Source organism: Colossoma macropomum, unplaced genomic scaffold, assembly GCF_904425465.1.
Source record: "Colossoma macropomum unplaced genomic scaffold, Colossoma_macropomum, whole genome shotgun sequence".
Taxonomy (NCBI): domain Eukaryota; kingdom Metazoa; phylum Chordata; class Actinopteri; order Characiformes; family Serrasalmidae; genus Colossoma; species Colossoma macropomum.
This window is the reverse complement of record NW_023494808.1, coordinates 9186299-9214201: the sequence shown is the minus strand read 5'-3', so window position 1 is coordinate 9214201 and position 27903 is coordinate 9186299. Positions and strand designations below refer to the sequence as shown.

The 27903-nt window shown below is 41.5% G+C and overlaps 2 protein-coding genes across 2 annotated transcripts; one reads left to right on the top strand and one right to left on the bottom strand.

The window, feature by feature from the left end:
* Positions 1-79: 79 nt before the first annotated feature.
* knop1 (lysine-rich nucleolar protein 1) lies at positions 80-10742 on the top strand. The gene is given in 6 exon segments (XM_036557197.1): positions 80-98; positions 3496-6171; positions 7641-7703; positions 7783-7836; positions 9318-9439; positions 9441-10742. Coding segments are annotated over 5 exon segments (3105 nt in total). The 5' UTR covers positions 80-98; the 3' UTR covers positions 9631-10742.
* Positions 10743-10985: 243 nt separating this feature from the next.
* Positions 10986-24185, bottom strand: exosc1 (exosome component 1). The gene is made up of 8 exons (XM_036557198.1): positions 24134-24185; positions 21155-21270; positions 20883-20957; positions 19091-19179; positions 17864-17897; positions 15044-15094; positions 14466-14550; positions 10986-11703 (listed from the first exon to the last, which is right to left on the bottom strand). The coding sequence occupies exons 1-8, from the start codon at positions 24159-24161 to the stop codon at positions 11597-11599; spliced, it is 585 nt and encodes a 194-aa protein (XP_036413091.1). The 5' UTR covers positions 24162-24185; the 3' UTR covers positions 10986-11596.
* Positions 24186-27903: the final 3718 nt, after the last annotated feature.

The window sequence follows — 27903 nt, the reverse complement described above, 5'->3', positions numbered from 1 at the left end:
TAGCGCAAAGTTAAACTTCCGGGTCAGTCAAACACATTTCCAGATGAGTTCAGCTCCACGTGTTTTCAGTGAGTATCGCTCTCCCTGTTTCACCGCGCGTGCGTGTGTTTATACTTTCTACTGTGTTTATAATTTACTGGGCGTTTGAGAAACTCCGCACAAACTCCGCACAACTCCGCACCAACTCCGCGCAAACTCCGCTTCTGCTTTTCTCACCCGTGCAAACTGACCTCTCTCTCTCTCTCTCTCTCTCTCTCTGTCTGTCTGTCTGTCTCTCTCTCTCTCTCTCTGTTCCTCTCTTTTCTCTCTGCTCTCTCTTCCTGTCACTCTGTTCTCTCGCTCTTTATCTCTCACTTCTCTCTTTCTCTTTCTATTGATCTGTCTCTCTGTTCTGTCTCTGTCTCTCTTCTTTCTCTTTTATTCTCTTCTCTCCCTCTCTCGCTCTCTCCCTCCGCACGTCTCTCTCACTTTTTTACTGTTCTATTTCTTTTTCATTCACTCCCTGTTCTCTCTTTATCTCTCCCTGCTCTCTCTCTCTCTCTCTCTCTCTCTCTCTCTCTCTCTCTCTCTCTCATTCTGTCCTTCTCTCATTCTCTCTTTTATTCGCTGTCTGTCTGTTCTCTTTCTATCTCACTTTTTTCTCTCTTTGTCTATCTCTATCTGTCGTCTCTCTCTCTCTCCCTCTCTCTATTTATTCTGTCCTTTTCTCATTCTCTCTCTTTTATTCTCTTTCTCTGTCTGTTCTCTGTCACATTGAAAATCTTGGATTTGTTTCATTTAAACTGGGAAATAAACTTTTTTTCAGAATTTTATCAAATTCAAAACAGAGAAATTCTAAGCAGTAAATATTCGATAATGTTCGACTCTGGTGGATCAAATCCACCAGAGTCGAACATTAACAGAAGCTTCCCTGGAGCAGACGAGACTAAAAAGCAGTCTTTCAAAATGGCCAATGTCCCAAATACGCATATTGGCCATTTTGAGGCCTTTATACAAAAAGGTCAGACTGCTTTTTAGTCTCGTCTGCTCCAGGGAAGCTTGTGTCAATGTTCGACTCTGGTGGATTTGATCTACAGCAACAAATGACAGATATTCCAACAGTACAATGCAAGATACCACACAGTAAATGACACGACACAGTCCAAAGCCCATTGTGGTGCTATGTTGGGAAATGTGTGTAGAAGACTAATCGGACCACTGTGGATGGTGTGTGGACAACAGTGAGGAGTGTGTAGGAAGCAGCTTCCTTAAAAGGAGCCTCAATATATTGTACATCTCAAGTGCTGCAACATGAGTGATGCATGTTCTTTAATCAAGCGAGCAAAACGACCACAATGTCATCAGCTAACTTAGTGCAGTTATGGTAATCTGACCCAGCCAATCAAAAGTCTGGAATCACTGTTCAGAAGTTTGGAATCATTGTTTCTAATAATATGAAGCCAGTTTTATTGCAAATAAATGTACAACCCTAATTCCAGAAAAGTTGGGACACTGTGTAAAATGTAAATAAATGTAAATTTAAACAGAATGCAATGATTTGATCTCACAGGCCCGTATTTCATTCACAAAAGGACATAGAACACATATCAGATGTTGAAAGTGAGACATTTTACCATTTCATGAAAAATATGAACTCATTTAGAGCGTAATGGCAGCAACGCATCTCAAAAAAATTGGGACAGGGCCGTGTCTACCATTGTGTAGCATCCCCTCTTCTTTTAACAACAGTATGTAAACGTCTGGGAAGTGAGGAGACCATTTGCTGGAGTTTTGGGAGAGGAATGTTGTCCCATTCTTGGGATTCTAGCTGCTCATCAGTTCTGGGTCTTCTTTGCTGGACTTTTCATTTCATTATGCGCCAAATGTTTTCTATTGGTGAAAGGTCTGGACTGCAGGCAGGCCAGTTCAGCACCAGGACTCTTCTTCTGTGAAGCCATGCTGTTGTGATGAATGCAGTGTGTGGTTTAGCATTGTGTTGCTGAAATATACAAGGCCTTCCCTGAAAGAGACGCTGTCTGGATGGGAGCATATATTGTGCTAAAACCTCTATATACTGTTCAGCATTGATAGAGCCTTTCCAGATGTGTAAGCTGCCCACGCCATAGGTACTAATGCAACCCCAGACCATCAGAGATGCAGGCTTTTGAACTGTGCACTGATAACAAGCTGGATGGTCCCTCTCCTCTTGAGTCCGCAGGACACAGCGTCCGTGGTTCCCAAAAGGAATGTCAAATTCTGATTCATCTGACCAAATAACAGTTTTCCGTTTTGCCTCAGTCCATTTTAAATGAGCTTTGGCCCAGAGAAGACGGCGGCGTTTCTGGATCGTGTTGACATATGGCGTCTTCTTTGCATGATACAGCTTTAACTTGCATTTGTGGATTGCACAGCGAACTGTGGTCACAGACAATGATTTCTGGAAGTGTTCCTAAGCCTATGCAGTGATTCCCAGTACAGAATCATGCCTGGTTTCAATGCAGTGCTGCATGAGGGCCCGAAGATCACGAGCATCCAATATTGACCGTCGACCTTGTCCCTTGCATACAGGCATTTCTCCAGGTTCTCTGAATCTTTTGATGATATTATGTACTGTAGATGGTAGGACTTACTTTTCCAGCCTTTTGCTGCTCCTGTCCCAACTTTTAGAGATGCGGTGCTGCCATCAAGTTCTAAACGAGTTAGTATTTTTCATGAAATGGTAAAATGTCTCACTTTCAACATCTGATCTGTGTTCTGTGTTCTACTGTGAATAAAATATGGGTCTATTGTATTCGCAAATCACTGCATTCTGTTTAGATTTACATGTATTTACATTTTACACAGCGTCCCAACTTTTTTGGAATTGGGATTGTATAAATGTGTTTTTAAACAGTGTCCACTCACTGTCCACTCTATTAGACACTCCTACCTTGTCAGTCCACCTTGTAGATGTAAAGTCAGAGACGATAGCTCATCTGCTGCTGCACAGTTTGTGTTGGTCATCCTCTAGTCCTTCATCAGTGGTCACAGGACGCTGCCCACAGGACGCTGTTGGCTGGATATTTTTGGTTGGTGGACTATTCGCAGTCCAGCAGTGACACTGAGGTGTTTAAAAACTCCAGCAGCACTGCTGAGTCTGATCCACTCAGACCAGCACAACACACACTAACACACCACCACCACGTCAGGGTTACTGCAGTGCTGAGAATGATCCACCACCCAAATAGGGGGTCCTGACCACTGAGGAACAGGGTAAAAGGGGGCTAACAAAGTATGCAGAGAAACAGATGGACTACAGTCTGTAATTGTAGAACTACAAAGTGCACCTATATAGTAAGTGGAGCTGATAAAATGGACAATGAGCAGAGAAACAAGGAGGTGGTCATAATGTTTTGCCTGATCAGTGTAAATGAAACGTTTGAGCTGTAATGTATGTGTAAGTGAAGCCTGACGGTTTCAGATTCAGCATATCAATAAAACAGAATCTCATTTAATGTTGTGTTGCTGTTGTTTCAGATGGTGCCAAACCCGACTGCCAAAGTGAAGACTAAGAAGAAAAAGAAGAAAAGTAATGCACCAAAGCAGCAGAAGACTAATAAGGCACAGAAAACGAAAGAGCAGCGGTGGCAGAGTGTCATCTCTATGCTGAACCACCTCCTACGAAAAGCCAAGAATTTATCAATGGAGGCCGAACCAGACACAAAACCGAATGAAGGCAAAGGCGTTACGATCAGTGCTGCAAAGAGGAAGAAGATGGAGTTTTGGAAAAAGATAGCTGAGAAAAAAAAGGCCAGGAAGGCTGAGATGAAAGCAATGAAAGATCAAGCTCAGTTGCTTGTAAAGCAGACAGTTAAAGAAACGCCTAATAACAAGCAAAAGAAACAGAACAACGTGAAAAAGAAAAAAAGAGTCAACGAGTTCCAAAAAAGAAGCGGGAATGGAAACCAGGGACGTGGGCATTTCAGAAAAGATGGACAGAAGAAAGAGGTGAAAAAAGTCAAAGAGGAGGGGACGATGGCAAACACCACCCTGGGAACGAGGGATGTGGGGGTTCCAGAAAAGCAGGAGATCAAAAAAGAGAAGGAGGAGACGAGTGAAGGAGGTGTGGAGACGAGGGATGAAGGAGTTCCTGAAAAGGCGGAGAAGAAAAAGAAGATCAAGAAGGAGCTCAAAGAACAAGGGGCGGAGGAGACGAGTGAAGGTGTGGAAACGAGGGATGCAGGAGTTCCTGAAAAGGAGGAGAAGAAGAAGACCCAAAAAGTCAAAGAGGAGGGGATGGAGGTCAACATCAACAAGGGAGGTGTGGAAACGAGGGATGTGGAGATTCCAGAAGAGCAAGGTAAGAAAAAGAAGATAAAGAAGGAGCTCAAAGAGAAAAGGATGAAGCAGACGAGTGAAGAGGGTGTGGAAACGAGGGATATCGGAGTCCCTGAAAAGGAAGAGGAAAAAGTCAAAGAGGAGGGGATGGAGGTAAACATCAACAAGGGAGGTGCAGAAATGAGGGATGTAGGAGTTCCTGAAAAGAAGGAGAAGAAAAAGAACGTAAAGAAGGAGCTCAAAGAGAAAAGGATGAAGCAGACGAGTGAAGGAGGTGTGGAAACGAGGGATGTAGGAGTTCCTGAAAAGAAGGAGAAGAAAAAGACCCAAAAAGTCAAAGAGGAGGGGATGGAGGTAAACATCAACAAGGGAGGTGTGGAAACGAGGGATGTAGGGGTTCCAGAAAAGGAAGGTAAGAAAAAGAAGATAAAGAAGGAGCTCAAAGAGAAAAGGATGAAGCAGACGAGTGAAGATGGTGCGGAAACGAGGGATATCGGAGTTCCTGAAAAGGAGGAGAAAAATGTCAAGGAAGAAGAGATGGAGGCAAACATCAACAAGAGAGGTCTGGAAACGAGGGATGTAGGAGTTCCTGAAAAGAAGGAGAAGAAAAAGACCCAAAAAGTCAAAGAAGGAGGGACGAAGGTAAACATCAAAAAGGGAGGTGTGGAAACGAGGGATGTAGGAGTTCCTGAAAAGGAGGAGAAAAAAGTCAAGGAAGAAGAGATGGAGGCAAACATCAACAAGAGAGGTCTGGAAACGAGGGATGTAGGAGTTCCTGAAAAGAAGGAGAAGAAAAAGACCCAAAAAGTCAAAGAAGGGATGGAGGTAAACATCAACAAGGGAGGTGTGGAAACGAGGAGCGCTGGCGTTCCTCAAAAGCAGGAGAAGAAAAAGAAGGCCAAAATAGAGGAGGACCGTGAGGAAGGGATGAACGAGGGAGGACAGGAAAAAAGAAAAAAGAAAAAGAAGTTGGAGAAAGAAGCACCGATAGAAGGGGAAGCCATGGAGATGGTTGTTGAGGCTGGAAGAACAGCGGATGAAGAAGCATCGCCAGAAGAAGTGAAGAAGAGAGTGAAGAAAAAAGCTCCAGCGATGAAGACGAAGATGGGTGTAGTTGAGTCTCCAAAGAAGAAGGTAAAAGTGAAAGAGAAAGAAAACAAAGTGATGAGTGAAGGAAGCAGAGAAACGGACGATGCACCAGAAAAAGTCAGAAAGACGAAGAAAGCTAAAGGCAAATCCGAGGAAGGCTGCACAAAGGGATCAGTGGAGGAAAAAGGAGGGGAGGAGATGGGCCTGGAACCAGACGGAGAGACGGAAACCAAGAAGAAGAAAAAGAAGAGGAAGATGACGGAGCCAGGAGACGAAGCTCTGGACAACAAGGAGGTGGGTGGAGAAACGGAAGCAGGAAAGATGAACAAGAAAAGGAAAAAGAAGACAGAAGAGAGCGCAGGACAAGAGGAGGCCGCGGCGGCTGAAAGAGAAGAACCGAAGGAGAGAAAGAAGAAGAAAAAAGAGAAAACGTCCAGCGTAGAAGAAGAAGAACGCGGTTTATCGTCTCCTGAAAAAGCAGAGGGGATGAAAAGTAAACAGATGAAGAAAAGGAAAAAAAGCACCAGCATAAACGGACGAACGAAAGAAGAAGAGCCGGAAAAGAAACAGAAGAAGACGGTAAGGACGGAAAGCGCTGAGGAAAAAGCTCAGCCGGAGAGAGAGGGAGACGGCGATGGAAATCTCTCTCAGAGTGGAACGAAAGAAAAGCAGAAAAAGAAAAAGAGCGAGACGGAGGTGAAGAAGGCAGCTGCTGACGCCACGTTAATGATGAAGACGATCAGAGTGAAGGTTGAGAGAGAAGCGGAGGAAATCGCAGAAACAGGAGTGAGTACACAACACTGACTACACACACACACACACTCACACTGACTACACACACAGACACACACACACAGACACACACACACACAGACTCACACTGACTACACACACACACACACTCACACAGACACACACAGACTCACAGACACAGACAGACACACACAGACACACACACAGACACACACAGACACACACACACACAGACACACACACACACACAGACACACACACAGACACACACACTCACACAGACACACACACACACACAGACACACTCACACACAGACACAGACACACTCACACACACACACACAGACACACTCACACACAGACACACTCACACACACACACACTCACACACACACAGACAGACACACACACACACACACACACAGACACAGACACACACAGACACACACACACACAGACACACACACAGACACACACACACAGACACACAGACACACACAGACACACTCACACACACACACAGACACACTCACACACACACACACAGACACACACAGACACACTCACACACACACAGGCACACTCACACACACACACACACACACAGACACACTCACACACACACAGGCACACTCACACACACAGACACACACACACACAGACACACTCACACACACACAGGCACACTCACACACACAGACACACACACACACACACAGACACACACAGACACACACAGACACACAGACACTCACACACAGACACACTCACACACACACACACTCACACAGACACACAGACACTCACACACACACACACTCACACAGACACACACACACACACACACACACACACAGACACTCACACACAGACACTCACACACAGACACACTCACACACACACAGACACACACAGACACACACACACACTCACACAGACACACACAGACACACTCACACACACACTCACACAGACACACACAGACACACTCACACACACACAGGCACACACACACACACAGACACACACACACACAGACGCACACACACACACACACACACAGACACGCACACAGACACACACACACACACACAGACACAGACACACACACACAGACACACACACACTCACACACAGACACACTCACACAGACACACACTCACACAGACACACACACACAGACACAGACACACACAGACGCACACACACACACAGACAGACACAGACACACACACACACAGACACACACGCTCATACACACACACACACATATTATGTATAAAAACATGCTGATTTGTGTGAATACATTTTATAATAACCCCAAACCCTTTGACAGTGTACACTGTATTGTGTTTATAAGTATAATGAAGATATTAACCCATGTTAATAATGATGATATGGACCAAATAGCATCTCTGTGCAGTATAAATCTATTCAGAATTGAATTTACTTTATGTGCAGTGATCTGGACCTGGTTTAATAGTGCTGTTGTGTCTCTGCAGCCCAGTGATGTTGTGTTCCTGTCTGCAAAGCCAGGAAATCGGGACGAGATCTCCATCGACCAGGTAAACACCAGTACAAACAGACTGACCCTACTGTCTCTTTCATATATGCATCTAATCCAACGTACTGTTGCATTTCCAGGCACGGAGGTTAGCTTTGCAAAGAGACATCGATGAGGAGTCTAAACCCAAGTCGGTCAGTATCCACACAAACATCTCCTTCACATATGCAGTCGTATGCAAAGGTTTGACCAGTCAAATTCCATGTTTTGTTGATTTTCTAAGAGAGCACACAGTTAAATGTGGCCCTTTTCTGCCAATTCAACGTATTAAGGGGAAAAAAAATAAAAATAAATGTGGTATAATTTTTGCACAGACCACTTTTGATGTTTTATGTATTTCCCAGTGTTTAAATTCAGTAAATAAACACTGTGCATTAAATGTGCAGACCTGTGTTCTCTATAGAGGATGTGTTAATGTTTTTGTGTTGGTCTTGTTCTCATTATAACGGTTAAAATGTCTGCAGTTGCTTTTAGTCTCCTCAAATAGCGGAACTCTATAAAACTGCTGTGATTTCTATGTGCTTCACCCAATATAGATGCAAGCATAGTTGAACAAATGCTGAAAGTAGCTTGAAGTAATGTTTCCATCCACTATTTGGGCAAATTGCAAATAAAATTATTTCAGTGCTTTTTGCTGCCCAGCAGCTCATTTCTATCAAACTGACTTGTAGCAAGAAAAAAATAGAGAACACAGCCAGTGCAGAAGCATCTCACTGCAATAATACAGCTTTTCATCTGTTATTGTGGAAAAATCATCACCTCATTATACCGTCTTAAAGAAAGTAAAACGTTTTGCTTATTTCATATTGTGTTCATTTTATTTCATTCTTTGCAGTGGTCGTAATTTTAGTTTGGTCAGCAGGGCTTGTTGCTTGTCCTCAAACTCTGGCTACGAGCTCACAAACCTCTCAGTGCTGTTATTTTATTGAGTCCCTACATGAAATAAGGCTCGCTTCATGTAAATGAGGTGCTGGTAGGCTGGCGCTTGATTTCATGCACTGACGCTGACTCATTTGCACACAAATCTCTGCTTGTTTCCACGTTGTACAAAAAGCTTCATGAATTAGATTCAGAGTAGTTCTTACGTCATTAAAGATCATATCTGGCACTTTTAGGCCACTTTAATGAATAAGAGCCAGTGTTACATATCGCTGTTGTCGGAAAAAAACCTCGTATCTCCAACATAGTAACTTTACAGGAGAAGGAGAAAACCTACTTTACTTTTAATGTAAGTCAATGGAACCAGACTTTTTTGCAAGTCGTTTTGGGCCGTTTCTTTTGGTTCATTCATCATGAAATTTACACACAATGTAAAGAGCAACAGGCATTTTCAGATTATGTTAAAAACTAAAAAACGACAAAAAATTGAGATGCGAGGTTTTCTTCCGACAGCAGGTATGATGATATGATTTCATATTCAATATAATAAAACATCATCTATGAGATCACTTAGAGGCTGCACTGCAGCAGCTGTAGCCAGTACAACCTGGAACATTATATTCATAGCAAAGTACTACCTAATTATGGGTACTACACATTACAAATTACATTAATTTGGTAACTTTATAATGTTTAATTTTGTACATTATAACGTTTGACTTTTGTTTCCTTCCAGAACTTTGGCCAGTGGGACACTGCCCACTTTGACAGCTCGGACAGACAGATGAAGTTCCTTCGCTTGATGGGCGGCTTCAAGAAGGGCAGCCCATCAATCAGACCGAACAGTGGTCAGTTGAACACGAAACATGGCTCTGGGACAGGAGGGCCAGAGGACTTTACAGCAGGATCTCATGGGAGAGTTTGAGCGCGCCCAGAACCGCCGCATGGACTTACAGAACAAAGGGGCGGGGCTAGGGTTTACAGCACCATCCAATAAGAAGTTTGCCATTGACATCAACGCTCGAAACTCAGTGCGATTTGATGACTGAGGTGGCAACGGATGGACCTGTGAATGGATGTGAGATCTGTGCTGCGAGGCTGTCCTACCGTAAAAAGACTGAACAGCAAGTTCAGTTGAGGAAAACTGTCCTGTAGGGAATCAGATCCAGCGATTAAATATTTATATTCCCGTTTTTTTTAAATATTTCACTCTGGAAATATTGTTTCTCTAATCTGAGGTGATTGTTGGGTGAAATAACCAATGCCAGTCATGTTAAACATGGTCATAGTCTGGTTGTTCACTTTTTAGGCCCTGTATCTGGACTGAAACTGCTTTTATGCTAGGTATTATGTTGGTCTCAGTCACTTGATTCTGACTGCCTTGCCAGTTTTAAGCCAGATTCATCCAATCAGGTGTTATTTATTTTGACACAATAGACCTGAAGCTGTGTTGTCATTCTGTAGTCGGTGTCATGGCCATATTAGGAACTCCAGGTCTAAAGCCGGTTTTCTCAATGACGAAAACGAATGACGTTTTTGAATATTCCTCCCGTGGTAAAGCCTCGTTCTCCAACATCTTCCTAAGTTTTTTCCTTAATTTGTTCTTGAGGAAGGTCCTAAGAAAAAGCCTACGTCAGATTCATGACGTTCTTGAACTGCGGAACTGTCCTCACCTTCGTGCTCTTGAATGTATAGATTGTGTTCTTACCTAAGAACAAATCGCAGATAAGAAAACATTGGTGAATATCAGAAGCTTTGTAAGGACTGCGCAAGTGGGTTTTAAGACTAAAGTTCTTCTTAAGAACGGCTGGTGAACGAGGCCCAATGTTTCCACCAATTTACGAGGTGGTTAAGGATTCGAAATAGGACTATTGCTACATGCAAGCGAACACTGCTGTGCACTGAACGAACGTCTAAGACTGCCCTCACCAAAGTCCATAAACCAGCAAGCGAGTGTGGTTACTTAGAAGCTCTGGGAGATTTAGGCCTCAGTTGGAGTAGCTGGTGTTGGTGTATAATAGCGTTGAAGTTAATAGTCACGTATCGGTGTGACGTGACGTCACTTCAGTGTGCAGTAACGTTAAATTGCTTGTAGCATGGCTGCTAAATGACCTTAAACTCAGAGGATCCATAGACATTCAGTAGAAAAGTGTACACAGCACAAAAAAGGATCAGCTTTGCAGTCTTTTTCTGCACCTCAGGACTCGAGAAAATCCGACTATGGAATGACGCACGAGGTCCATGTGCATTGGTGTAAAATAATTCATTTACATGTGTCACCACTAACGGAGGAGCTGCTGAGTGATAAAACAGATGACTCTTTTTTTTTTTTTTAACGAACTGCAGACAGCTTGATCAGTCACTGTGAAACTGTATATATTAAAACATGAAGTGAGCAGCATTATTTAGAATAAACACTTTATTGTGGCTCTTGTAAATACATGAACTCTATGTACAGAAATGAAAAGAGGAAAAAAGGGGGAGAAAGTTTACAAAATGCAGGACGAAAACATATTTGAGAATAAAATGAAACGGGAAGCGACGATAGCATCTCTGATCATTTTGTAAGCGGTTCATGTGTTTTACAGAGGCTTGAATACAGTGCAGCCAAAATAAATGACCAATACTTCAAAATCCCGTTATGGAAAGCTAGCTGTCCTGGACTTGCAGATGGCGTCATCGCAGTGATGCAGTAAAGCCCACTTACTCTCCAGTTTAAGTCTCTAGAAGGACACTCTAGAATCCCTGGGGTTCTAGAATGCAGCCCCAAGAATCAGAATCCCAGGGGTTCTAGAGTGCTGCCTCCCCTTGAGTTCTAGGATGGTTGGTTCACATTTAACCAGAGCATAAAACAGGTTTTGATGCTGATGATAAAATGTTACAGTCCAAATCGGAATTTCTGCGCAAGAACCCGAGAGTTCTAGTCTCGCGGTGGACCACGTGTACATGGCCTGCGTTTGCGTGTGAAGCTGTGTGTTCCGGGGGTAAAGGATGGAAAGGTACAGGACGTCCAGTTCAGGCCTGCAGGTACTCCGGCTGTACCCGCGCCACCTTGCGGAACTCTTTGTTGTGCGTGCGGGGACACTGCATCTCGCACCAGCTGATGGGCACCATCTGCGCTCCTGAGGCCACGATGGATGGAGAGCAAAGAACGTTAGTCAAACAAGCTCATCAAGCCATACAATGAGGACATAATCTCCTCAGACACCCTTTCTTCTCTGATACTTGGTCATCTGTCCCCTTGCCTTAATACAGGGGGATTCACTCGAAAGAGGCCCCGATTATTCTGCTGTAACTCCCGTTAGGATGAAGCAATCTGAACCAAAAAAATATACAACATACCGTGACGTGTGTGTAATCGATTGCATTTTCGGACAGCCTCTTCCATGAGAAGGGATCAATGATCCCATCGTTTCCAGTTTCCGTACCATCTTCTGACTAACACCGTTTAAGGGTACGTCACGAACACCATCAGTGTGTCCCAATTCAGGGGCATCCTTCTTTACGGATGAGGCCAAAAACTTTGAATTTAGTTGTTTATTTTTTAATTTATTAGAACTGGAGATGCTTCACCGCTGGCTACTGATGAGATTGGTGTTTTTTAATTTATTTATTTTTAGCATTTGTACTGTTAGCCATGCGCCTCAGTTTAAACCTAATACTTATATATTTAACTTATATTTAAAAAAGTGTACTATTCAGCCGCCGTTCGCTTCTCTGTTGATGCCACCATGTTCTGGAATCCTTGCCGGCATTTAATGAACTTCAGGATATGTTGGCTGGCGAAGGATGCATCTGTTGGATCCTTCGTTGCCATGGAAAAGGAGGACACATTTATCGGCCGCATATGAAGGAGCCTTCAAAATGGTACGGCCTAGTCGCTCCGCTGTGACGCAATCGGCCTTTAAATGCAGCCTCTGAAGGACGCAGCCCCGGAATTGAGAGACACTCCATATTTCTTCCTAAATTCACTCTGACATCACATCACGAATTGGTGACCCAGTTTGTTCGGACCATGAAGACGCGCTGCTCAATACTGTACAGCACCATCCTGATGAGAAGTCGAGTGACTGAGTGAAGGGGTACGGGGGTTTTGCACCTGGAAGCTGCAAATGGAGGCTGTCCGTCGCCTGCCTCATCGGTCCGACGCAGGGGCATCCCGGCTTATTCGAAGCTCCATATACTGAGGAGCACATTGTTTGATTCAAATTGCTTCATCCTACTGAGAGCTATTACAGAATATCCGGGGCCTCTTTCGAGGGAATCTCTCTGTAGTTACATCTCCATACACTAATTGCAAGTGATACTCCCATCAAATTCACTTCTAGAGACAAAATGCTTTACATCATTTCCTGCAAAAAATGTTGCATTTATTTTTGGTTCATCAGTTGAAAAAAAAATAGATTTGACTTTTTTCCATCTTAAATTTTATGTTGTAGCTTCTAATACTCGTCTGCTTGTTTCATGCGATTGCCTGTTCATAAATGTCACACTTTAATGCATACATGATTTAAACAGCCTGAATATCTAAACCTGGTTTAACAGAGAATTCGAACTGCTGTCGGAAAACAAGTGAAGGGGAATACCACCAATCTTTCTAAATTTCTGTCTAATTCAATCACTGGGATGTAATCAAATCATTCAGAGTGGTTTGATGTGAAATGGTTCTCTGTAAAGAAACTGATTATATTACAGTGGTGGTGATAGGAACCAGGGGTCACAGTCATGGTAACATTTACATGCAGCCTAATAATCCATTTATAGTCCAACTAATAGCTCAATCGGAATAGAATTCGCCCGATTAATCCATTCAGAATACAATATCTATTCGACTAAACGAGGTGGGTAATCCTGTAAATAATCAGTTAAATAGAAGAATAATAACCATGTAAACGCCTGTATCTGATTACATTCCCTATCGGAAACTTTAAGTACGTTCTGATCATGTTTGTAGTGAAAGTTTATACCGTTCAACATGGCGGAGCAGAAACTGGTCTGCAGAGGAGACGAAGTTTATGCTCTGGTCTTTAAAAGACGGCGGTGGGACGGACGTCCAGCTTATGTGTCTCAGAACACGACGTCTTCCTCTCGGCCTGCTTTAATAAGGTCATGTGAAGGACGTTTTCCTGAGTCTGACATCATTTTAAAGTAATTAAAAACATGAGCACTGCTCACTGCTGCTCATCTCACTCTGACTGGACTCACGTGATGCTCGCTGTCATGGTAACGTCTACGCTAAGCGGTTCTCTACACATGCGCGTAATTTTGGATTGATTACTTGTAGTGTGGATGTAAACAGAGATTTTCATCAGATTGTTGAGCAGAGTGAGAATAAAACACCTCAGTCTTCGTCTAAAATTGGAACGTATTCAATCGGATTGGAGAAAATCTTTGAATGTAAACACAGACACTGTCTACAACACAAATATAGCCATGTTATTTACTCTCCAAAACCACCAGTGAGCCTACACGTGTCTCCTGAGTTTTTATATGTAATGTTGTTAACAGAATACCTTAAAAAGTATTTGAATCTCGGAACTATCGTAAAACATGTTGTTGTAACTTTCAGTAAAGGGGCTTTTAGAGACATTAAACTCTTCAGATGTCTGACTTGGTAAGTTTCTCAAGAACAGATCATTTCACATCAAACCACTGAACGACTTTGTTTACATCTTAATGATTGAAATGTACAGAAATTTTGAAAAGTCGTTGGAATCCCCCTTTTTAAGGACAGCTGTCTTAGGTTTTGTGAAGCTGAGACTGAGTCATGGTCCATCTTAGCTGAACGTACTTCGTGAGACAGATCATGGTTTGTTACAGGCACACATGCATGACGGGTTGCTGCACCATCACCTGCTCCACCTGACTGGGTGTGTCCACTCACCTGCTTCACTGTGAGCCACGACCACACCCAACTCATTCTCCGCCGTGGTCAGCAGATAGTTCGACTGCACATCACCCAATGAGATCTGGCCGCTGGAGTCAAGGGTCAACAGCAAGTGTCATATCAATTCTGTGAGCATCACACGATGACAGTGCAGGAGTTCAGGAGAAAACTAAAGCCTCCACTCACAGCAACTATTTTAACATCCATCAGCTGTTCTAGAAGTGGGCAATATGATGATATTCATCATTATCATGAACAATTTTGTTATCACGAAAAACAATACACTTTTCTGAGCATTCTGTGGACATGATCAGTACTTACACACTGACCAATGGCATGTTTTACAAATAGAGCACAATTAGTCCTGTTTAGTTGGATTTAGTGTTGCACAGCATGAAATGTTGAATAAAAATCACTGTACTCAGTTTTTGATGGCAGTTTTTAAATGCGGCACAACAAGTGCATTCTGTTTGTGTCAGAATATTGTGGTATGATAATTCTGCCACATCACCCACCCACAAACTACATGAGAGTGATCATATTTGAGATTATGTGTGAAACACATTAAAGGATACCACTTTGGCGAGGACGATGTCACCAGGCCTGAAGCTTTTGTACGTTTCCACCTGCAGAAACATAAAAAATATGCAAAAGTCAAATTACTTGTCTTGTTGATTTTCTAAGTGAAAATAGGTTAACCAATCATCTATGGTAAACAACTCACACATGTACTCTTCTGCTCATTTCAGTGCACAATTTCTATTTATTTCCTGAGTTTAACATATTGGATAAAATAAAACAATATTTAATGTGCCGACTTTTGCACAGGCCACATTCAAGTTTTATTTTTTCCTCAATCTGTTAAATTCAGCAGAAGTGTGTTTTCTGTAGAAGATGTTTAAAGGGGAATTCCACCAGTTTTTCAAAATTTCTGTATAATTCAGTGGTTGGGATATAAACCAAGTCATTCAGAGCGGTATCTCTCCCATATGAACAGATTTAGAAAGGACATTGTAGCGCAAAACTACCTCAAAACTGTCAGAGAACAGTGTCTCAGACATCAGGCAGTTTATTTATAACCATTTCATGTAGTAACTTTCTGTGAGGGAGCTTTTAGAGGTGGACGTCTGGTTCCTATCACCACCACTGTGAACAATTCTGACTCAGTAAGTTTCTCTAGAACAGAGTATTTCACACCAAACCACTCTGAATGATTTTGTTTGCATCTTAACCCTTTATGTAGAATTTTTAAAAAATTGGTGAAGTTCCCCTGTACCTTATTTTCACATGGAATTTGACCAAGGGTACAAAAACTTTTGCATACAAGAATAGCTAGTTATAAGTCGTTTCAATGTAATTATTATTGAAATATTTACTAAAAATATTAGACACCCAAAGCAGTGTTTTATCTACAAATGCTAATGTGGTTAAAATAATGACTGATTTTATACGCGTCTAGTAGCTGTCTTGCTTTAGCAATGTCAGCATAAACCACCTGTTAATGTACCAGCATAGCTAAACATCTGTCACTGCAATGTAGTTAATACCATTATTACAGACTACTAATATAACATGTAATTGAAACCAAAAAAAAAACTTGTATCTCCAAAAAAGTAACTTTACAGAAGAAGAAAAGATCAATTTTAACTTTCAGTGGAAGGTAATGTGAAGATATTTTAGTCTAAGTCAATTTGGATCATCTGGATTTTTCTTCATGATATTTTGACATAATGTAAAGAGCAACTGGCATCTTCAAATGATGCAAAATACAACCCCATTTCCAAAAAAGTTGGGACGCTATGCAAAATTTAAATAAAAAACAAAATGCAATGATGTGCAAATCATTTAAACCCTATATTTCATTGAAAATAGCACAAAGACAACATGTCAAATGTTGAAATGTAGAAATTTTGTTTTTTGAAATATATTTGCCCATTTTGAATTTAATGCCAACAACACATTCCAAAAAAGTTGGGACGGGGGCAACAAAAGGCTAGTAAAGTTGTGTAAAGCTATAAAAAAAACACCGGTGGTTGATTGGCAACAGGTCAGTAACATGATAGAGCGGCTGAGTGTTTCAGAAGTAAAGACGGGGAGGGGTTCACCACTCTGTGAAAGACTGCACGATCAAATAGTGCAACAATTCAAGAATAACGTTTCTCAACATAAAATAGCAAAGAACTTTTGCTTTTCATCATCTATGGTACATAATATCATTAAAAGATTCAGAGAATCTGGAGAAATCTCTGTATGTAAGGGACAAGGCCAAAAACCAGTATTTGCTGGCTGTGATCTTTGGGCCCTCAGGCAGCACTGCATTAAAAACAGACATGATTCTGTAGTGGAAATCACTGCATGGGCTCAGAAACACTTCTGAAAACCACTGTCTGTGAAAACAGTTCATCACTGCATCCACAAATGCAAGTTAAAACTCTAAAACACAAAGAAGAAACTGTACATAAACAGGATCCAGAAACGCTGCCGCCTTTTCTGGACCCGAGCTCATTTAAAATGGACTGAGGGGAAGTGGAAAAGTGTCCTGTGGTCCACAAATCAACATTTGAAAGTCTTTTTAGAAATCATGGACACTGTGTCCTCTGGGCTAAAGACCACTCAGCTTGTTATCAGTTGCACAGTTCAAAAGCCAGTATTCATGATGGTATAGGGGGGCATTAGTGCACATGGCATGGGTGATGTGCACATCTGTGAAGGCACCTTTAATGCTGAATGATATATACATGTTTTGGCACATTTGCTGCCATCCAGACGACGTCTTTTTCAGGGAAGGCCTTGATTATGTCAGCAAGACAATGTAAAACCACATTCTGCATGTATTACAACAGCAATGCTCTGTATTAAAAGAGTCCGGGTGCTAAACTGGCCTGCCTGCAGTCCAGACCTGTCACTGCTGAAAATGTGGCGCATTATGAAATGAAAAACACGACAAAGGAGTCCCTGAACTGATGAGCAGCTGAAATCCTGTATCAAAAAAGAACAGGAAACAGTTCACGTTCAGAACTACAGCAGTGTCTCCTCAGTTCCCAAACACTTACAGAGTGTTGTTAAAAGAAGAGTGATGAAACACAGTGGTAAACAGGCCCCCATCCCAACTTTTTTGAAACATGTTGTTGGCATCAAATTCAAAACGGGCAAATATTTTTCAAAAAACAATAAAATTTCTCATTTTCAATATTTGATATGTTGTCTTTGTAATATTTTCCTTTAAAAATGTGTTTGTACATGATTCGTATATCATTGCATCCTATTTTTATTTACGTTTTGCACAGCATCCCAACTTTTTTGGAAATGGGTTTGTAAAAGAAAAACCATGTTAAAACGCCCTTAGCAGCTTTTATGCTAGCATTTTTAGCGTTTGGGGCTGCTCCCGGCCTCACCTTGTCTTTCTCTGTCGCTCTCACATCTTCTTTCCTGTTTAAACAAATACAAGAGTGAAAAAGTGAAAGCCTTTCAAGCGTCTTGGCAAGACCTGCTGAATATTTGTGGCTTCTCTGGAATACCTTAGAAGCTGTTATTAAACAACAAATCTGAACTACACAAGCTGTTGTATTAAACACACCGAATCCTCCTGGTTAGCTTGAACAAACAAACAAAAACAATCTGACTATTTCAAACAGTGTGCTTTTACTTCACACCTGTTCTGAGCCTTTGTATCTGTAGTTTCTTGTCATATGGATTTATGTATTGCTGGGCCTGGTTCTGCATGTTTTTAACCCTTAAAAGAGGGAGAGGTGGTATTTCACAAAACAGGATTTCTCAGTTAAGAGATAACTTAAGCCCAAAGTTGAATACAGGTGGAAAATGAACAAGAACCAGAACCCTAAGTACCAGTGGTTCTTATTTGCATGAGTTCTTGTTTTTGTAGGTGCAGGAGAAAAATACCTTTAGTCAATAAACACACAAACTGCCTCCTAAAAAGTCTAAATATCTATCCTGATTGTACTGCAGTGTTGTTTTAGTAGACTGCCACCTGCCTACTGTACTGTACAGTTTAGTGTATTGTACTGCACTGTTTGTTTAATTGCAGTGTTATGCACCTACTGCATTGTAATGTAGTATATTGTACTGCACTGTATTGTTTAATTACACTGTTATGTACCAACTGCATTATAATGTAGTGCATTGTACTGCACTGTATTAATTGCACTGTTATGTACCAACTGCATTATAATGTAGTGTATTGTACTGCACTGTGTTGTTTAATTACACTGTTATGTACCAACTGCATTATAATGTAGTGTATTGTACTGCACTGTGTTGTTTAATTACACTGTTATGTACCTACTGCATTATAATGTAATGTATTGTACTGCACTGTGTTGTTTAATCACACTGTTATGTACCAACTGCTTTGGAGTTTGGGCTTGTATGCTTGCGGAAGTTCTTTTTGACTCGACTAAAAACAGGTCCGCTCCCAACACGAGGCTTGGTAAAAGCTTTATATAACTGAGGGCTGAACTTTCTCCTGCAGCGCTCTGCTCCACCCATGCTCCCATACATCAGATGCTAGACGCTTTGCATAGCACATCATGTAGTACAACATGTGGTTTACTCTACAGGTTTAAACGCCCCTGGGCACTGTGTGCATGTGCATGCATACATACCTGATGGTGCCTCTGAACCTGTCTTTAAGAGGCGTGGAGCCCACATAGAGGATGTGCACTTTTGCAAAACGTGGATTAATGCTCGTCACCTGGGAAGGTTAACGCAAAGAACTGATTATTGTGAAAAAGACAGAAAGCAATTAAGTTAATGTTGCATTATGCAGATATAACATAACCATTGGCATCTTGTAGAGTCAACCATAGCCTAGTCACTGACATATAGGCTAATATATATAACCAAGCCAGCATCTCTGACCTCAGTCGTCAAACAAAAACACAAAGAAAACAGTGATTCTTTGTTTATTGAGCAAAAACTGGATACCATACAATTTAACTGTCAGCAAAACAAAAGAGGCCAAACTGAAGTGAGGCACCTAGACAGCAAAGCTGCTTTACAAATTCAGCTTGTAGGTTGTTGTTGTCCTTATCTGACGAGTCATTTCTGTTATTTGTAAGTCACAGCACAGGGTGTTTGGTTGTTTAGTCTAACTCGCCTACAAGCTGTTCACAAGCTCTGTGGTATTAGGTTACATCTCTATTCTATAATGAGTTCTAGAATGAAAACTGCAGCTTGTGCTATTTGAAAATCGAACTTATTCAATTTGCTTCAAATTGTGATTTTGATAAAAAAAAAAACAATGAATCTGTCTGCTCTACTTCCTAGAAGGAACATTAGCCAGGTGTCTTTATTCTACCTTTACTCTCAGCTCTCAAAACCCCTCAAAAAGTTCTAAAGACAGAAACTCTCACTCTACTATACACTACTGCAACAGTGCTGTGGCATGCGAGTGGGCATGTTTACAACAGACGTGGAAATAGTTTTTCATTTCAGCCACAATATATATATGTTGTTGGAACAAAAAATGCCTGTTGCTCTTTACATTGTGTGTAAATTCCATGATGAATGGACCAAAAGAACCAACTCAAAATGACTTGGAAAAACATCTGGTTCCATTGACTTACATTAAAAGTAAAGTATGTTTTTCCTTCTCCTGTAAAGTTACCATTTTGGAGATACAAGGTTTTGTTCCAACAACAATAGATCAATAAATGCAAGCGAAAGCTGCACAATACATTGTTTCACTACACTGACAATAAGTAAATAAGACCTTTTAATGAGCGACCCAATGTTTTTGATAAATGTGATACCAAAATTATCGTGGGCTGGAGGTTAGGGAACCAGCCTTGTGACCGGAAGGTCGCCGGTTCGATGCCCTGAGCTAGCCCTGTGCTCACTGCCCCCTAGTGTGTGTGCTCACTAGTGTCAATGTGGGTGTTTCACTGCACAGATGGGTTAAATGCGGAGGTGAATTTGCCCGTTGTGGGACTAATAAAGCATAACTTTATTTTAAAAGCGAAAAAAAATTTGGTAAGAATAATGCAGGACAAGCTTGGAACCTTGACTCTTCAACTGCTCCCCAATATGCACTTGGTATATTCTAGGGGTGGACAATGTGACAATATTTCTCGTTATTGTGATAAACTGTCACATTATGTCACAATACTTTTCTGAGATAGTATTTTTTAATTGTGCCATAACTGGCCCCTTTGTATCCGTACCAACTTATCAAACCTCTGAAAAACAAAATATCTTGAAATGTATTGTGCATCATGACAATGACTTGATAAATAAAGGCAATTAAAACTTTTTTTTTTAAATAATGCAGGCCAAGCTCGGAACCATGTCCCATCTAGACGTTCCCCAACACTTTTTTATCGCAACTCCAATAAGTCGCAACATCGATCACAGTACAGTGTTGTCTTTTCACACAGCAGCAAATCTCGTGCTCACCTTGCAGGTGACGATGGCGCCGACGTCAGGCAAAAGTTGCGCTTCTGTCTCTTTGACGACTGAAATCACAGGAAGCTGCAAACACGAGGACAAACAGACTTGTTACAGACACCCAGTACAACACACAGGTCCTCTGAAAGAAATAAAAACAGGCATCTAGTAGCATGACCAAACTTGCGGACTGCAATGCTATTTTGCATATATCTTCATTGCGCAATCTTATGCGTGCGCCTCGATTGCGCAACCGCTGTGTGTCCCTGCAGGTTGCTCACCTCCTCCCCTTCGTTCCTCCTGAGCACGTAACCTGCGAGCGAGGCGAAGATGTAGCCGTGCCGCAGATACGTTCCTGCTCCGGGAATGCAGTCCTCCGTACTGCACAGCCTTTCACCTGCAGGAGCAGCCATCAACATCTCACACAGCCATAATCAAACTGGGTCCCGCACCATCATTTTCTTACGCTTTCACACCTGCAGTCTTGCGCTCCACCTGCACTGCACAGGTCTGTGAGGGTGAAGGGACTTCAATACAGTATCGAATACTGAAAGAATTAATGTGTGAAACTGTGCAACACAGGTGGACACAAGGCAAGAGGTACGCTCTTAGCAAAAAGGGTTCTTTAGCCTGGAACCCTTTTTGGTGCTATACAGAACCATCTACAACACATTCTTCATCAATCTCAAAGACACTTTCATGATACAAAGAACGCTTTAATCATGCAAAGGACTCTTTGAACGTTCATGATTATATAGAACCATCTTCTTTGCTAAAGAACCCTTGAAGAACCATCTTTATCAAGAGTGCAGCATATCGCTGCTGTCAGTTTTTGACATAATCTGAAAATGCCTGTTGCCCTTTACATTGTGTGTTAGTTCCATGATGAATGGACCAAAAGAAACGGCCCAAAATGACTTGGAAAGATGTCTGGTTCCATTGACTTGCATTAAGAGTAAAGTATGTTTTTTCCTTCTCCTGTAAAGTTACCATTTTGGAGATACAAGGTTTTGTTTCGACAGGAGCGATATGCTTGTCTGATTCCCACTGTGGACAACAGTGCAGTTCAGCTGTAACAGTACAAAAAACCCTAAAAAACTCTAATGTTATACCATATACATATAAAACCTTCCATAAACCCTCACATTTCAGTTCCACAGGGGAGCGTGAGGGTGGGCGATATGAAAAAAAATAACACCATGATACTTTAAGGCATCTTCTCAACACACAATATGTATCACAATATTTCGTTTTCCTGAAGCCTGAAACACTAAATATTGTGATACGTACTATAAAACTTTAAAACTAGTGATTTTTCTTCAATGTTTCACGACCTCTGATGTACCAAATACGATTACAGGACTAACTGTGCTCTCCTTATGATGAAACATGCAGTCGGTTGTTGCTGATGATGTTAGAAAAGCATATTGCTGCGCAGCGTATCATGATAACAATGAAGTATCGTCACATTGCCCACCCCAAGTGGCGAGCACTACTTTTTTTGGTACTACTACGAAGAACCCTTTGTGTTGAGAGTGTGGACTGGAATCTTTGTTTTTTTAACACATAAAATATCATAAACCAAATATACTGGAAGTCTATAGAACCTGCACTCTTAAGGGACCTTTAATCAAGGCAATGGTTGAATTTAGAACCATGAGTTCTATATATTTGCATGCTGAAATGGTTCTCTGCAGGGTGAACCTGTTCTTTAGATTGATGGAGAATGTGTCATATAAGGTTCTATATAGAACCTTTTTGAAAATGGTTCTACGTAGCACAAAAAATGGCATCGTTACAACATGAAGTTCGATCTAAAGAACCGTTCCACCATGCTAAGAACAATTTAAGCATGAAATGCTTTGATATAGAACGCATTTCATTGCTTTCACTGCAGAACCCTTAAAGAACCGCCTGTAAGTGTGTGTTTTTGGACATTTTGGACAAAAACAACGTTGCTGTCAGAACAAAACCTTGTATTTCCAAAACGATAACTGAACAGGAGAAGCAAAAAACTTACTTTACTTTTTATGTAAGTCAATGGAACCAGAATTTTTCCCCCAAGTCATTTACATTTACAGCATTTGGCAGACGCTCTTATCCAGAGCGACTTACAGTTTGATCATTTTACACAGGTAGGTGGAGGTAGTGTTGGGAGTCTTGCCCAAGGACTCTTATTGGTATAGTGTAGGATGTTTACTGGGGGTTGAACCCCAGTCTACAGCACAGAAGGCAGAGGTGTTACCCACTACACTACACCAACCACAAAAAGTCATTTTGGGCCATTTCTTTTGGTCCATTCGTCATGAAAGTCACACACAATATACTATAAAGGACCACAGGCATTTTCAAATGATGTCAAAAACTAAAAAATGTCAAAAATGGAGATACAGAGTTTTGTTCCCGACAGCAGTGATATGCTGCACTGGAACCTTTTGAAGCAATTTTTAACACATTAAATATAACAAATCTACTCAAATATTACCCTCAGTATCAGAAACTGTGCATAACTATGAAAATGTGTGTACTGATACAGCCCTACAGTTTACTGTCAGACTCTTCTAGGAATTTTTCATAGAGGTGCTACTCTGGGAATGTCCCTGAAGAGCACCTTCACTTTCTGTGGTCAGTTCTGTCATCATGAACACCACGAGCATTGTGAACAGGTGCCGCGTGAAGCTCCTGGTCATGTTAAGGCACATCCAGCAGATCTTTAAAGGCGGAAACACGAGGGAAAGTGGAATGTGTGGCAGCTGCTGGCCTGAGGCGGTGAGGTGGGCAGGGCTCACCAAACGAGTTAGCAGGTAAAGGTCAGTCAACAACAAGCAGCCCAGATACTCAGTAATTACCACTATTACTATTATTATTATCTGTTAAGGTTAGTTATCAAAACGTTCCACTCTCTAAGAAATGTTAACAGAAAAAAAACAGCACAGTCACTGTTCCTGCACAGGCTTCTTATTCGAATTCCCCGTTCCACCTTAAATCGTGCAGCAGTTCCATGCTGGTGCCTCTACACGCGCCAGAATGAACTGCACCACTTAAGGTGGAACGGAGAGTTCGAAAAATAGGCTTCGTAAGCAAAGCATGAGCACGTTTTCACTCCGTTTTCCGTGTTAAAAAAGTAGAAGAACACACAAACACCCCCACAGAAGCAGCCACGGACAGCATATCGGCTAGTAAACACTCTTATCCAAAGGTTTTATCTGTTAATTTAGTACGAAAAAAGTTTCTAAAACGTGTTAGAGACGCTCGCCTACCTGGAACACACAGCTTCATGGGCGACATGTTTTCAAGAAGAGAAGAGCGAGCGCTGATTGGCTGGTAGTAACAGCGGGAGGGCTCTGTGATTGGTCAATGACACGGAAGCAGTGTGGTCGGTTCGGGGAGCCATCTTTGTTGTGGAAAAACGAGTCGTGACCTCACCGGTGAACGGCTGAGGGCCCATTGAAGGGCCCATATCATGGAAAAGAACAATTTAGCTGGCTTTTTTGTGAAATGAAGGAGTTTCAGTGTGTAAACACAGATCAAATCAATCCGTTCGCTCAGAAATTAATCTGTTAAAAAGCCTATTTTTTAACTCAGTGTTTTTATGTTGTCACAAAAAACCAATGCATTTACATACATCCATATATTTGGCCCACATTAGTTGAGTCTTGCCAAACTATAACTATTTATAATGCCAGCTGTAGTTATAATGAGGTATTGTGCTCCATTTACCTGTACTGGTTCGCCACTGTTTATGTAAGCGCAAAGTCGGGAAACCCATTTAAAGGGAGTGCTGGTGGCGCTTGTACCAATTTTTATTTAAATTGTTCTGTTTATGTAACAGTTAAAATAAAAATAAAATAAAAGTAAAAACGTCGCTAGAAAGTGTCGTAGCTGTCCTTATTGAGGATGAACTGCCACTTGTGGATTCTGAAATTAGTACATAGAAATTTTGGCTTTCTTTGCCAGGATTGCCAACATTCCCGCATTGCTCTTGTTATGATATGACACAGCGTCGCTGACCGAGCCGAGTTTTCCAGTGGCAAAATACGCCGGATGATGGGCTGCTGGTAAATGGATCAGTAACCACGCCCACAAGGCACAACCGGTTCAGCCAACAGTTAAACTCTCGCAGGGTCAACTTGTAGTGCTGTGGAAGTTAAAAGGTGACACTGAAACATGTTGAGACCATATAAACAGTTCACTCCTGGGCACAAAATCAAATATAATGGTTTTTCTGGCAGTTTTGGGTAGGTCAGAGTGCAGATTTAAACCCTATAGAGAATAATGTATACGGTTGTATAAGGTTGTCTACAAATTTACACACAAAGCTTTAACATTTAAAGAGATCGAAGGGAAATTCTACCCCATATTGTTACTTTATCTGTTTGATTAATGCTTTGTTGTTAAGACCAATAAAATCTTTACGTTTTCCCATTTTTGGCTTTTTTTTTTTCGGCCCATTTTTTTGCCCAGCAGTGTACTATCATTATGTCTTCACGTTTAGCCTAAGTTAGCTATTTGGGGCCATATCACAGAAACTTCCAATCTTTTTGTCTTAACTTCAGATCTGACAGGCCAGCATTTAGTTGGTCTACAAGATTAAATGGCGAATGAGCAAATCTCCTAACAAACTGGCGGCTCAGCGTCTTCTCACTCAGTGAAGAGTCTCACTACTGTATATTCTTTTACTTTGCTATCTGAGGCAATACGTCTGCGCGTCCGCCATGTTGGAGAGGTCAAGGTCCGCTTGTGAACAGATTCGCTTGTACTGAGAGGTGATGAGCCTCAGGATTTAATCGGCCTCAACTTCCTAAATACTCAACCGACCGATCTGTTCTGTTATAATCCTCAGACACAGACTGATAACTGTTAATAACTGATTGTGCTAATTAGTGGTTTGGACCAGCGGGAAAGTATTCAGTCTGCACCTGACGTGAGTTTAGCGCTCTGCTAGAAACACAATCAGCAAATCCATCAATGTGTGAATCACTTCTAATCTTTAAGGACGAAGCTACGTTGGCTTCCTATTCGCCAGCTTTTTGCTCGAGTTTTCCTGTTCCACCTTAAATGGTGCAGCAGTCACTGTCTGGTGCCTGAAGCTGCACCACTTAAGGTGGAACGGGAAAATTCGAACAAGAAGCTGGCGAATAAGAAGCTTTGAGTAAGAAGGTGCTTACGTTAATCTATTATGAATATCTACACAGATTAATGCTATAACTTACCAAGCTACGAAGCATTATGTAAATAAATAACTACTACATAAAGTTAAGAACCCCCGAATAGACTATTAAATGAAATAAGCTTAATATAAAACCAGACAAAAAACAATCACTTTAACAGGTTCTCTGTGCCTCACCAACCACACGGCCATATCTACACAAACATCACACAAACAATATTGTTTATTAATAACATTATTAATATTAATACGCATATCACAAACATCCTATCCCGCTTTCTAAGTGCTATATTCTTGAAATAGCGTAATTCTGGACAGTATCTTTCTTAAACTGTCGCTCTGTAATTGTATTGAATGCAGTCCAGCTGAGGTGTTGACCGCCCTAAAATGGCGGTGCCGTTGACATGCTTAGCTGGACCCAACGCACCATCTAGGTATGTATATGTATGCTTAACCCACAGTGGCGACCAAGATTTCCCTTTGCTTTTGAATGAGCAAAGCAGTGAGCTTATCAAAAATTCATGTTTATAAATGTGCTCTTCTGTCTGCTTCCACTGTGCTGCTGAATTTGTTGCACCGCCCTGAGTGACTGATGACAGATAAAGTAAATTTACAGCAATTCTCAGACTAAAATGCTTCTCATCAGTTGCAAATTCAGAATGTAAACAGAACTTTATAGAAGTAATTTAAGTGGTCTTAAACACAGCATGTTTAGCCGCACAGCTACACAGATGAGCGACACATTTTTATGCAAGTTTATTAGTATGTACACTGCGCATTGGCAAAATTTCTGTGCATGCGAGTTTAATGTGTCAACTTGCGACAGCGCAATTATTTTCGTTATGATGGCACACGTGCGGGGCTTAGAACCAAGGGCTATCCCCTTCAACCCCTGGCCTCTGACATAATATTTTGAGTAAAAATGAAATATTTTAATACCAGCTAAACACTTAAACTAATAACTGTTTTAAGTCTACGTTCTCAAAAGATGTCAAAAAGGAAAGAGTATTCAGACGCTGAGTTTGTGGAAGAGGGAAAAAGGCTTCTTCTTTATTTCAGCATCAGGTGGCACAGAGTCTCGAGAGACCCAACTGTATGTGTTCCATACAACAGATTATACCATTTATGTGGGGTAGTTTGATATCCCCCCACCTTACTTCTCAAATTTTGATATTAGCTCATTCTCTAATAGGTGCATCTCTTCGTCCATCAATTTGGCCATCGCATGTTGAGCTCACTCCTAAAAACTGGTTTGAACCGGTTTTTACCAGCCTGCTTTACCTTTCATGGTCATCTTGCCCCTCTCTGCACTGGGTCAGTAGGTACACACACGCCGGTCTGTGAACCCAGGGGCTTTCCAGTGTCTAGAATCTCCTATGCAGACAGACTAAGGCCGACCCTTTGTGAGAGAATTAATATTCTCTGTTAGCCAATACTGCCTATTTAATTTATTACACTATCTAATCTATCTGATTACTGATTAAGCTGATTACTGATCAGGCTACAGACCCCCTGAAATGCGATGGCAAAGATTTTTTTTGCAATGACACTGCATTCTTTTACAGTGGTTTTGCACTCTTTTGCAATATTTTTGCGTTCTCTTGCAAAATTAATTGCATTCGCAAAACGTTTGCTGGGGAACACAATGTCATTACCGTTTTTTTTGTAAACCACAGCCCCTTATGGGCTCCGTACCGGGCGAATACTGGGGCGCACCCACTGTTCCAGCCCAAAAACATATGTATATAGTATGTATATAATGCTGTCCTGCTGTAGTGTGATTACCTGAGCCTCACAAGCATTTCAGTGCATGAATGTCCTGACATGTTGTGCAAATGACAAATCAACTTGAAAATTGAA

Excerpts from the sequence above, each read along its gene's own strand:
- exosc1 (XM_036557198.1), bottom strand. The coding sequence starts at position 24,161 with ATGTCGCCCATGAAGCTGTGTGTTCCAG. Across the intron at positions 20,958-21,154 it reads GGAGGAACGAAGGGGAGGAG|CTTCCTGTGATTTCAGTCGT; the intron begins GTGAGCAACCTG and ends TCGTGTTTGCAG. Across the intron at positions 19,180-20,882 it reads GCGCCATCGTCACCTGCAAG|GTGACGAGCATTAATCCACG; the intron begins GTGAGCACGAGA and ends TAACCTTCCCAG.